The sequence below is a fragment of the Folsomia candida genome, unplaced genomic scaffold (assembly GCF_002217175.1).
Source record: "Folsomia candida strain VU population unplaced genomic scaffold, ASM221717v1 Fcan01_Sc018, whole genome shotgun sequence".
Lineage (NCBI taxonomy): Eukaryota > Metazoa > Arthropoda > Collembola > Entomobryomorpha > Isotomidae > Folsomia > Folsomia candida.
The window spans coordinates 2,587,810-2,601,099 of NW_019091210.1; the positions used below are offsets into that span (position 1 = coordinate 2,587,810).

Here is a 13,290-nt window from a genome sequence, read left to right on the forward strand (position 1 = left end):
GTGTGTTAAATATTACATATGATTTCATTTATTATTCAATTTTGTTGTTCATTTATGTTGGTTCTTTTGCTCGTCTTCCTCACAAAAGAGATGGGAGGATGTTGGAATTTAGAGTATTATTTATAATATGTATGAGGCTAAATGAGAAAATACAAGCGCAATAGCTTGAAATAATGACGCTAGTAGTATTTTGTGTGTCAAGTTGAGTTGAGATTGCGAGATCAACATTTTTGAGAAGATATTTAATTGCTAAGATAGATTTGTAATTATTATCACTTTATGAGTAATTGTAATAAAATTACTCATAGTTAACAGTGAACCAAGATAGCTGAGTTCAACTGACTTTTTATGAAGTTTCATTCTGTCGACACCATCACATTCTTTGAGAAGAAACTTTTCTACGGGTAGTAGGACTGATTTCATAACACGACCTATCACACCATGCTATAGTTAACACAACATGATAGGCGTTACGCGTTACATAATTTATGAACACCGCCTAATTTAGAAAAATGGATTTAGGCTGCCAACAAAAATTTAAATCTCTATAAACTTTTGCTTACCAAACCACTTGAACACTTTAATGTCGTAAATTTTCCAATCTTCTAAAGGCGGCCCTCCATTTTTAACAGCTTTCTTAAGTCCTGTGAATCCTTTTTTTGGGGGATACGAACACTTTGTACCATCTGATACCCACGACCTTGGCACAACAGCAACGGAATTCTCTTCAAGGAAAATTACGACGGCATGTGTTGACTTGTCCATCCTTTACCTTCGAATGTAAAAGAGGAAAGATGCCGAAAGTATCAGCTTTTTTGTAAATAGCAACACATTTATATTTAATGTTGCTGGCACTATGTTTTTTATCGCTTTGGCTTAGATCGCTGAGTTTAACTTTAAAAATTTGAAGTAACTTTGAGTCACAAGGATATTCAAACAAACTTGCCAGGGTTTTAAATTGTCTTCCGATTACAAACTGACCAGAATTATCGTTTAAGATTTTTCTTACACTGACAAGCGTCCCGTTATTTAGCAGAACTAAATTATTTGGTGAAACATCTTCTACTTCCGCATATTTAATGGTTACTGTTTTGTCATTTTGGCAATCTGAATGAATATTGACCTGTTCACGTTCAACTATCCTACGGTGAATTTGCTGCAGGGGTTGATTTGAAGAACGAACTAATCTTTTAAGCTGGCCCAGATGATTTTCAAACTTGAAGGCACTAAATGAATCTAGATTTCCGTGTCTTCTCACATCGTCGGCAAGATGAATGAGACCATGGACATTATAAGAAATATTTTCACAACCATAAAGAGTTTTAAATGTCTCAACGAAAAATACCAAAAGTGACTCAGCGTATGAAATGTTTTCTTCCGTTTGATATTCTTCTGCCAATAATCGAACTGCCACACTCAGAGTTAAAAAGTTATTGAAATACTTTTCTTCCACACAATATTTCAAGACGACTGGACCAGTATATAGAAGAACAGTTAGAAAATCTGTGGCTTTCCACCTGTCCAACTCTTTTAAAGATCTGGGCCGCCTAGCAAAGTCTTTGGTAATCCATTTATTTGTGGCAATCAGTTTCTCAGAAAGTGTGGTCGCAGTTTTTGGGCGAATTCTATATCCTAAACGTTTACCGTCAGTCCACAGCTTTAGGATCTTTTTAGTGACCCCCAAACAGACTAAATGCATATACTCGAATGGAAAATCTTGAACCAAATCAATTTGTAAAGCGGTCAGTGGTGTGTCTCCATTATGATGTTTTTCTTGAGATTTGCTTCTAAATGACTCGTCCGTTCGAAGAACTATGTCGTTTTTTAAAAATACAACCCTATTTTGGACGTACTTTCCTTTCACTTCACATTTCCCACAGCCATAATAACCAGTGTGATTTTTAATTGCACAAATGAATGCTCGAGCTGGCGCGTCGCAGATAAATGATTTCGTCGAAACTTTTAATTTACGATCTCTGAAGATAAATCCAACTTCTAATAAATTCGATAACTCTCTCACAAACTCGCCCAAAAATTGCTTCAAATCATTGGGCTTCGAAACCCCAGCATAAATAGCAACAGCAAAAATGCAGTTAGAACCGACGACATGGGCTAAAATTGGCCAAAATTGTAAGCTGCTACTCTTGAAAATTGGAATTCCGTCTACATTAAACTGAAGACATATACATTCGCCTAGTAGGGTGCTTATTTTAGGAAGATTGATCAACAATCCCCTCTGTATCCCGAAATAATGGAATTGCCCGGTTCCAATGGATGTTATGCCTGTTAGTTTTGGCGTCCCTAGCAACGTTCTCGGGTCGAGTGGAAAGTTATTAAAGCAGGAATGAGGCTGTAAAATTTTTAGCAAATCCGCCAGGGCCGACCGTGTGACATTATGGTGTAAACTCCAAGTTCGGATAGATTCAAGAACGGTAAAATTATCACTTTGCACAATAATATTATGGTCACTTACTGAAGGTGGATTAAATTGGTACGATTGTTGGTTAATTGACTCTGCTGTAGAAATATTTATTAATTTCACTACTTGCTCCTCCTGGTTTTCTTTAAATTCTGAAGCGACTTCTTGGCGGACGGTGGCGTAGGGCGAATGTATTTCCCGGTTTGGATACTTAATAATTCGGGAAGATTTACTTAGAAATAAGGAAACTTTTTTATTAATTTGTTGATGTTTTGCCCTTTTGCTGAGTAAAAAACTAAGAGGAGCACATGTCTTCCCCATGCTGTGTCTGATTAACTGAGGAGTAGATATATGTAGTCGTGGGAATCGAAGTAAATGGAGAATGGTTGAGTCGCTTGGCTTTAGCAGCGAATAAGTAGCGAGAACATAGCGAATTTTAGAGTGGCGAAGTCGCTACGATTTCACTTTGAGGGATTCGCCACGAAATAGTGACGAGAACAGTGCGAATTTTCAAGTAGCGAAGTCGCTGCAATATCACAGTGAGCGATTCGCAGCGAAAATAAACCGATTATCGCGCATTATTTACACTTCCCGATATCGCAGGGATATCGGAGAGAATTTTATTGCGATATCGCTGCGAACATCGCTTATTATCGCAATCGCTGGAAAGTCGCTAAAATCGCAGCGATATCGACCAACGATATTGCGCGATTTGCCCATTGGGCGAGCTTTGATCTTAATCCTTTGCAGACAAAGCATGAAATTCTTAATAAACTACCTTTAGAAAAAGCTGCTTACCAATACAGCAATCTGTATCCCAATATATGGGGACAGCCTAATAGAAGTCTTCAACATAGTATAGACATATGTAACTAATAAATACATACAACAACGATATAGAGTTTTGTTTATATGAGTATTGAATTTTGTATTAAATATTTGTATTTATTCCGAAAAAAAAGTTTTGCCTGAGCTTTATGGAAAATTGTGAAAATTAATGCGGATTATTCTAGGGTAATTTTCTAAGATAATGCAGTACCGAGTGCAGTGCGAGGAGATTATTTCAATATATGATAAGGTGCGATGCGGTGCGGGATGCGGTGCGGATGGTTGGAAAAAATTAAGGTGCGATGCGGGGTGCGGTGCGGAAGGTTGGAAAAAATTAAGGTGCGGTGCGGAGTGCGGTGCGGAAGGTTGGAAAAAATTAAGGTGCGGTGCGGGGTGCGGTGCGGAAGGTTGGAAAAAATTAAGGTGCGGTGCGGAGTGCGGTGCGGAAAGTTGGGAAAAATTAAGGTGCGGTGCGGGGTGCGGTGCGGCAACCAAAAGTTACAAGTGTGCGAATATGTAAACTCGTCATGAATATGCTCCTTGTAAAATGCAAAATATTTTTCTCCCTTGTTTAACATAAAAGTAAACTCGTTTAAATTCCTGTACAATTTCGGGTCTTTTATTGTTCTAACAATAAAACCGGATTCCTGTTTTTCTCCCACACATTTCAATCTGGCAAGAATAGAGAAATAATCGAGTGCAGGTGGTTTTTTAAAAATTAGCAAATTCGATAAAGCATAAAACGGGGGATGGCTATGAAATAAAACTGGCGCATGTCATATATTGGATATGATAAACAACTCACAAGCGTCAAGAAAATCCAACAATCACCTAAATCGTATTTTTCGCGAAGGCTTCAACTAATGAAAACAGAGCATTTTTTAATGTTTTTCGCCCATTTAAAGCGTTTGGCGCAGGTCATGGACTAAATAAATTAGGGATAAAAGGCATTTCCGGAAACCTTAATAAACTCGCAACCAAATTTTGAAAAAACTGGTAAAATTCAAGCTTCCGTTACTTTATTACGTCTGTTGTTTCTACTTACATATTAACCATTATTTCCTGTCTTTCAGTATACCATGAAAATACTTGTACATGAAAGCAAATTTTTTACTGATCTTAAAATCCCGTTTCATTATTGTTATGGTTACATGTACAGGAAGAAAATTTATACACTTCTGTTGCAATTTACATCATGAAAAGTTGCACAAAATGCAGGCGATGCCAATTACTTTACATATGCATGAAAGCCTGAACAAAGTATCTCCTTCCCAAAGAGTTAAAGCCACGTATACACAGATTTATTTGCATACTGGATTCGCATACTGGATTCGCAACCCAGCCACCCTTCCCCTTTACATGCTTGAATCCCTCATCCAATTTTTCCAAGAGATGAATACGTATTCCACACAAAATTGATAAGTGGTAAGTTGTCAAATCATTTTCGTATAGGGGGATCCATCCATTTGCCAGCTGTGGTTAAAATTGGCTATTCAAATCAGAAATTAATTACAAATTTGCAAAAAACATAAATCTAAATCATTATTATTTCATATGTGGCATGTGCACACTCCACGTGCAAAATTGTATGACAACAGGTTGTATATGAATCAGTGTAATGCAATTTTTACATTCGTCTCATTTATTAACTCTGTGAATTTGTAACTTGTTTTGTTGCATTAATCGTGTTGCTTGATGCAGCAATATTTTTTCGAAATGGGAAATAATTAAGGGTCCAGTCAGCACGGGTAGGTTTTCAATAATTTTTCGTATTAATATTTATTTGCCCTGGATAAGGCTAGATTTGTGGGTTCAAAATGTGAAAATGAGAAAAGTTTATACAGTTTTTCGAGTTTTAGATTGAAATATATTTTTCTTGTGACGAAAGATACGTCAAACTAATTTAAAATTATACTACTGAAAAATATATACTTTTAGAAAAATCTAGAAAACAACGCAAATTTTAAGAATTGTTTAGATTTGGATACACTTTTTGTCCAAGATAATGAAAAGTACATAAATACAAAAATGTTTTGAGCGTGCAAAAAGCGTTAATTTTAAAAAATGTTTGAAATTTTTTGCAGTTCTGTACTAACTTGAGTGAATTACGGTAGTAATACTAGTCTGTGGGTAAGATACGATACATATAATTTACCTCAATTAGTTATTAGTCAACGGTTTTAAACTTGTACTTAAAATATTGCAAAATCTAAAATATTTACACAATAAAATTTAGAATTTTATTGTCCATTTTCTCTCTCTCCCCAGATCATGAAGGAACATCGGCACCGTTCTGAATCTTTTCATGACGCTTTCGACGACTTGTTTAAACACGTTGGACAAAATGAGGAGGAAAATGTCGTCCACGTGGAACGACACGACCTTGGGGGCGAGCTCTCCGAGCTGATGATGTCTCCCGGGTCGTGGATCGTCCTACAACCTGTCTCACTTGATGAGGCGAATCCCGAAGTAAACACGGAAGCGGGGAGAGATATCCACTGCCTGGAACTTGACGCACCCCCAACACTTGAACCAGTCGCTTTAGAAGTACCACCACCACCCAAGAAAAAACGTGGCCGTCCCCGCAAACTCGTGGCAAAAGAAGTTGCAAAAAAACCCAAGAAATATCAGGATACCAACCATGCCGACAAATCTGTGCGTAACGCAATCAACGCTAAGCGCAATCGCGACCTGGCCAAACAACGCGAGGACGCGCTGCGTACCGAAAATGCATCCTTGCGCCACGAAAATTCCACCCTGCGGGAAGAAAAGGTGACCTTATTGGCCGAGAAAACCGTATCGGACGGGATGATAGCCCACCTTCTCAAGCAGAATACAGACTACGTCACCAGACTCATAAATAGCGGATTACATGCATCCCCACTAGTCTGTGACAGGTCAAATCTTGACAATCCTGGTGACCTTGATAACTTAAAGGTCACACCAATGTGTGACACTTTTGAGATTGATGGGTCTTCCATATTTTTGCAAGATTTGTGTGATCCACTATTGGATCATGGTATCAATCTTGCTTAAAAATTGGCAAGAATTATTGAAGCGTTCATTAGTCAACGACTTGAGGACGCTGCAGAAAACAAGAAAAATGTATAATCTACATTTTTCTGCCAAATCGTTTATTTTCACACTTCATTTATCAAATTGATATGAAGACGTCCGTATGCTCGGAATGTGCAAAAACGGCAAACTTAAGTAGCGGACCTTATCCATTTAAATGCATGGATAAGGTTCCCTACTGCAGAGGTGTGGCTGAACTGCATACTGCAAGCAGCCCCTCTGTCCGATATACGCTATTTCTAGCATATTTTGGTGTGCACAAATATGTGCTAAATTATGTAATTACTAATATGTAATTACATACATCATTCTGTTATCATATATTTTCTTATATGTGTAACCGGTGATTAATTAGTTTTGCCGACTAATCAATAAATAAATGACTGTTGAAAATATTTCATGAAAAAATAGAAATTTATTTAAATAAGCAAAATTATTCTACTCCTAAAAGACAATGGGGGTGTTCACAGTAACGGATTATGACGATTATAATCCATTATGTGAACACCCATAATACAAATTTTTTGCACAATTTTAGCACTTACATATTTGTCTCACATAGTTTGGAATTCAGTCATTTACATATTTGTGTACGAGCATGGAGAATATGAGGAGGAAATATTTGTGAATCTTACTGTCACTTTATAAACAAATATGTTCGTGTAATTGCTGCCCACGTAATAATATGTAAATACACATACAAATTCTAAACATTTTCCCTCAACATTTAGCAAATTTATTTGACCGTTAATATCATGAAAATATTAGCGAAGCCATTTCATACCAACAAAATTCACATTCTGAGTAACATGGCATGAAAGTGTGCCTAAGTATTAAACAAAGACAGGGTTTCGGCCAGTCCTGCATATCCATGGAATTATGTATATATTTGGGTGAATTATTTACGTAGTACATCGCTGCAGAAAAAATAGAAATTTGTGAGTGACAGCAATTGTGCTATTTTGTTTTTTGCTAAAAAATCTAGCTTTTTTGCTTATCAAAAAAGCAGTGTAGCAAAACAGCAAAAAGGCATTAAAATTGGCGCTTTTTTGCTTTTTTGCCAAACACTGCATACCCAATCTTACACACAGTAAGTACCATTATATATGATTTAGTAGAAATTACCTCTACATAATACTTACCAATTAAATATTCCCAGTGCTTAATTACCATTTTCATACATACATACGTATCCCCATTTGGAACCCTGCATTATACGCAACCAGCAAACTTGCTAGCTCAACAACATTCCTATTTCCATGGACTTTATGTGAGACGTGAACTTATCGAGACAGGCAAGGGATCAATAATATTGATTCAATACCATTGTAGACCGTGCATAAAGATGGTGGGCAATTTGACCAAAATTTACTCTCATGACGAGTAATGCTACCAATAAGATGTAAACATTAGAAGGTGTATTGTCCTTCTCACTGCGAACAGCATCTTTCACGCACGTGCCCTCGCTATGCATCCATCCTCCCAACCCACAAACCCCTCATACGAATTTATGAGTGAAACGTTCCTCCAGAAATTGCCAATGCATCACTTCACTCATGTGTACTATCTATTGCGAATTTATTGGTGAAACGTTCCTCCAGAAATTGCCAATGCATCACTTCACTCATGTGTACTATCTATTGCGAATTTATTGGTGAAACGTTCCTCCAGAAATTGCCAATGCATCACTTCACTCATGTGTACTATCTATTGCGAATTTATGAGTGAAACGTTCCTCCAGAAATTGCCAATGCATCACTTAACTCATGTGTACTATCTATTGCGAATTTATTGTTGAAACGTTCCTCCAGAAATTGTCGATTGTCCTTCCTTGCCAAACCAAATTGGCAAGAGAGCATGCATTCATTCCTTCTCTATTTTGCATTTAGACAGAATATAAGAATTACTTGCCTGGGTGGATGGCACCATGCTAATAATTTTGTACTAAATATTGCAACCATGCCTACTTGAGAAATTGTTTTGCAAACGTGGATGTCTTTCTCAATCGTGTGAAATCATATGCGCTCTTGTGTTATAACAGCCACGTGGAATCTATGTATCCAGTCACAATTTACGAACGGGTGACGATGGATACAACAAAAGCGATTAACTCGGCTGGGAAACGGTATGTAAATAAGGAATTCAGCGTTTCTAAAAAAATTTATTAAATCTTTATTAAATTATGACAATTTGGTGATTCAATATTTCAAACAGTTTTTTTCTGAATATGCAGAAACTGCAGAAGTTGCAAGACAACGTGACATGGGACCGTATATGTAAAAAAATATATATCAAGATTTAATCAGGTTTATGTTCAATTAATACAAAATTAATTTACTACACTGCTAAAAATTAAGTTAGTGAAATTATAAGAGTATGTTAATTCCTTTATGAAAAATCTGTTTTTGTACAAAAACATTTAATAATGAATAATTATTGAAAGTTTGTGTGCATTAATTTACATATTCCAATTTTACAATTCATAAATCATGACCAATTTGATTCTTTTTTCGTGATCATTTTCTTCTATATTTCAGTTTAGGGCTCGTCCATGTATTACGTAAACATAAAATCCAGATTTTCAGACACCCCCCCCCCTCCCCCCTCCTTTATCCTACTCATGTTAAGTTTAACATGAGTAAGATAGCAGGGTCTAACCCCCCTCCCTCCCCTAATATGTTTACGTAATATGTGGACGAGCCCTTACAAGAAATGTAACCTCCATGTCAAAATTATTAATAGTCAAATTTCTTGCAGATTGAAGAATCCTGGGGTCCAGTCAGGGAATCGGGAGGAGGAGTAATCACACTAATCTCCTAGGATTATGTCGACCTTGAAACTGACTTAATTTCTACAGCCATCCCTCTACGACGCCACAATTATCAACCTGGTCCGATCTGACCCTCCAGGAATGAAATAACCCGTCTTTTCTTATTGTACTTTGAGGAATTTAAGTTTGCCGTTTTTGCACCTTAATCCATCCCCATCATTGGTGCTGGATTGGGCAGCAAAAACGTCAAACTTAAATTCGTCCACGTACAATAACTCTAATTTTCTGATAAAAATTAAATGTTTTGAAATTCTCCAGCAAACTAGATGACTTGATATTTTAAAAAAATCAAAATTATTTGCGTCGGCGGAATTAATGATTTCGAGGCTAGCTTAATTATTAACCTTGTTTATTTGTCATGGTAGTACCATGATGATAATTACAAATGTTTACATAAGTTTGAATATACATAATTATTACTTAAATGCCAGCTGCTTGTAATTATGCAAAATTTTGAATAATAAAAATAAATAAATTAAGCATACATAAATCATGAGCAAACTAGAATTTTTTATTTTAAAGTTGGTCACAGCAAAAAAAACATACTTATTATTCTAGAATATTATATTTATTCTTCAAGCTTTACATAATTATGCAAGAATTTAAAAAAAACTGTACAAGTGGAGATAGAGTAACAAAGGGCATACAAATGTATCCAATTGCATGTAAATTTAGTAAGAAGACTTTGTAGGACCAAAAACCTATTGTCAGTGTTCGTCCTAGCAAAAAAGCTGCTATTTTGCTATTTTGCTTTTTTGCTGAAAAAAGCAGCTTTTTTGCTTATCAAAAATGGATGCTTTTTTGCTTTTTTGCTGTTTTTGCCATCGGCGCGCCGCTAGATGGCGATATCAAAACAGCAAAAAAGCACAGCAAAAAAGCAATCTAGCAAAACAGCAAAACAGCAAAAAAGCATTGAAATTGATGCTTTTTTGCTGTTTTGGCGAACACTGCCTATTGTCCCTCCTGGGTTCCCCAGGACCGTTATTACCAAGACGTTCAACAGATTGAATTGATGAGCCACTTGATTAATACCAGTTAATGACTAATCCAGTGTCAATGGTTTCTTGTCAATTAGTTGAATAAAGCAAACTTTGGAAGGTTTATGAAAGAAAAATTTGTGAAGTATGGCGTTTCATGTGTATAGAAAGAAAATTAATTCATTACACGAACTCCAAAATGCAGGAGTTACATAAGTACATATGTGGTAATTTTGCATATATTAGATTTTGCGATAGTATGAAAATATTCGTGGAAAATTCGACTTATGTAATCGATATTTGACTAATTCCTGATTAATGTTTTTATATAGTAGAGTCATTCCTACCCTTTAAACAATTTGGTGTTAATGATAACGCCGCGGTGTGTGTGGGTGACTTTGCCGACGTGGTGTTAAATTTACAACCTAGCATACATATTTACATCCGAAGTATGTACATGTATGTATGTACTAATCCTATTGAGCTTATTGTGCATCGTTATTGTTTTTATGTGTGTCACTTTTGTGCAATGTGCACTTATTTTGATGATTTTTAATAGGCGTACTCACGGCAGCCTGCACATGTTTGACAAATAAGGGCAAAAAGTCACGCGTTTTTCGCATTTGTAGGGTATCCGTACATACATCGACCCTTAACTCGATTGATACCTCGGAACTTTCCCTTGCTAGTAATACTTCATTACCATCTTATTAAAGGATTACCATTAAAAGAAAGTTTCACGACTATGGCTAAACTTCGAGTTTTGTATTATCCGTTGAACTTCTCGTTGAATTTCAAGTTAATCGTGGAATATTTTTTATCCGGTGGATATCTGATCGCTCGAATTTTTGATCCGTTGAATCTGTTGTCATCCATTAGAGTTTTCGCCCCATGTTGAATTCATGCAGTGCTGTGTAATCAATTGCCAGTTAATTACACGTTTCCAAGTAATGAGTAATGAGTAATTTAATTTAATTACATGTTTTCGAGTAATGAATAATGAGTAATTAAATTGAATTACTTTTAGTATTAGAAACGTAATGAGTAATTAGAATTTAATTACAATGATGGGTAATGGTAGTTAATACAAAAATTGTAATCGATTACTCTTGAGTAATCAATTACCCGCTAAACTGACACATTTAACGCTCCATCACAATTAAGTACACTGTAAGAAACTGGGTGATAGTCGTTATCATGTTCATCACCATATGACTCTACCGCCTCTGGTGATACGCATCGTTACCTTTTGGTGACATTATATCACCAGTAGGTGATAGACTACCAGCGTTTGGTGGTAGTCTATCACCTACTGGTGATATAATGTCACCAAAAAGGTGACGATGCCTATCACCAGAGGCGGTAGAGTCATATGGTGATGAACATGATAACGCCTATCACCCAGTTTCTTAGAGTGTACTGAGCGGATTTCCTGATTTTTTTCGGGTAAGTTTTGTTAGACAATCAGATAGTGCAATGCAAAAAATATTCGGTAGCACGGTGTATATATGGTGTGAAACCATAAATTAAAGGGGATAAATCGTCACACTTTGGTGTCCATATTAACACAATGCTGTGTAAAATTTAACACCACTACGGTGAAGTCCAATTCACTCACCGCGTGGTGATAATTAACACCCGATTTTTTGCAGTGCACTAATTTCTTTCATATATCTAAAGGTTTAATATGTTAAACAACAAAAGCTTCATGGGAGCGTTGTAAATGATCTAAAAATACTTCAAATTGTAACTAAAATTATAATTAGTAATCAATTACATTTACATGTAATTAGTAATGAACAGTTAATTAGAAAATTTTTATGTAATTAACATTACAATTAAACTTAATTACTTTGACTTTGGTAATGAATAATGAGTAATTAAAACTAAATTACGACGTAAAGAAATTAGTAATTGGTAATTTAATTAGAATTTCAAGTAATTAATACAACACTGAATTCATGATCTAAAATAACAGCAATACCACCAAATTCATTACAGAACTCGTATAAAAAATGGAGTACATGCAATCCGATACATTGATTCATTTTGATTACAATTAATAACATTTAAATAATTCAAACAAGTTCAAAATTATTAATAATTAGTAATGAGACGATATGGCCCATATCACCACCAAATTTTATTTCTCACTAAGTATTTACAATCTTGCTGCTCCCGCATAACTACAATGTCTCTCAGGAACCTACCAAAAAATTACAAAATTTCTTTGTTTAAATGTCCAAAAAACTTATTTATTCTTACTTACCTTGCATCAAAATTATCACCCAAATCGTACCAATCCACCCCAACCAAGACGCCGAAAGTACCCTACATCCCGACCTTTCTCGACACCTGTCATAATCGCAATATGCCCCATTGATACAGCAATATTGTCCACAACAAGGTGACCCTGACCGGCAGCAAATTCCATTATAGCACTCTACATATCCCGGTGGACAGGTTGGCGGACCACGACATAGACCTCCAGAACAATACGAACCTTGCCTGCAACAATACCGCCCACAGCAGATTGTCGCATATGGACAACAGTAAATCCCCCCAGAGCAGATGTAATCTCCCGGCTGACAATATTGGTTGATCCCTTGTCTCAGAATAGATAAGGTCTCGTTTGAATATTGTATCCTAGATTGTCCCACTTCTTGAATTATTTGTGCAAAAAATTTGCCATCTTTTCCACTAATAGCACAACTCATGAAAATAACGGCGACCATACATCGCCAAAAACTTTGCGGAACCATTTCGGGAACTTAAATATGTATCAAACCCGCTGTTAAGTACAGATCACGAAACGATTATGAGAATTTTAGCATGATCCGATATGCGACTATATAATTTCAATTCTAATCTACACCGGGTCTTTTTGTCGCCAAGTTAGACTATGTTTGCGAAAGGATGCCGCTGATAGCTAGATGTGTACATATGTATGAGTGGTACGAACTAATCAGCGATTAATAGCCACACTTTAATTTGTTTGTGGTGTAGCTCAACCTGGTTAAACGACACAGATAACTTACATATATGAATCTCTGAAATATTTATGTTAGGAACAAAATACACAGAATTACGCATCGGCAAGTTTTCGCTCATAATGCTCGCTCATAGAATTATTCAGAAAGCTTAATCTTTATACGTTTTAT

General features: G+C 36.1%; 1 protein-coding gene and 1 long non-coding RNA gene across 2 annotated transcripts; both read left to right on the plus strand.

Annotated features, from left to right (window-relative positions):
- Positions 1-4,698: 4,698 nt before the first annotated feature.
- On the plus strand, positions 4,699-6,717 carry LOC110857287. The gene is made up of 3 exons (XM_022105905.2): positions 4,699-4,995; positions 5,332-5,377; positions 5,516-6,717. Exon 3 carries the CDS (start codon positions 5,519-5,521, stop codon positions 6,281-6,283), a length of 765 nt encoding a protein of 254 aa, XP_021961597.1. The 5' UTR covers positions 4,699-4,995; positions 5,332-5,377; positions 5,516-5,518; the 3' UTR covers positions 6,284-6,717.
- Positions 6,718-8,089: 1,372 nt separating this feature from the next.
- LOC110857311 lies at positions 8,090-9,376 on the plus strand. The gene is made up of 3 exons (XR_002548653.2): positions 8,090-8,447; positions 8,556-8,628; positions 9,080-9,376. It is a non-coding gene; the product is annotated as an uncharacterized LOC110857311 (long non-coding RNA).
- Positions 9,377-13,290: the final 3,914 nt, after the last annotated feature.

Excerpts from the sequence above, each read along its gene's own strand:
- LOC110857287 (XM_022105905.2), top strand. The coding sequence starts at position 5,519 with ATGAAGGAACATCGGCACCGTTCTGAATCTTTTCATGACGCTTTCGAC.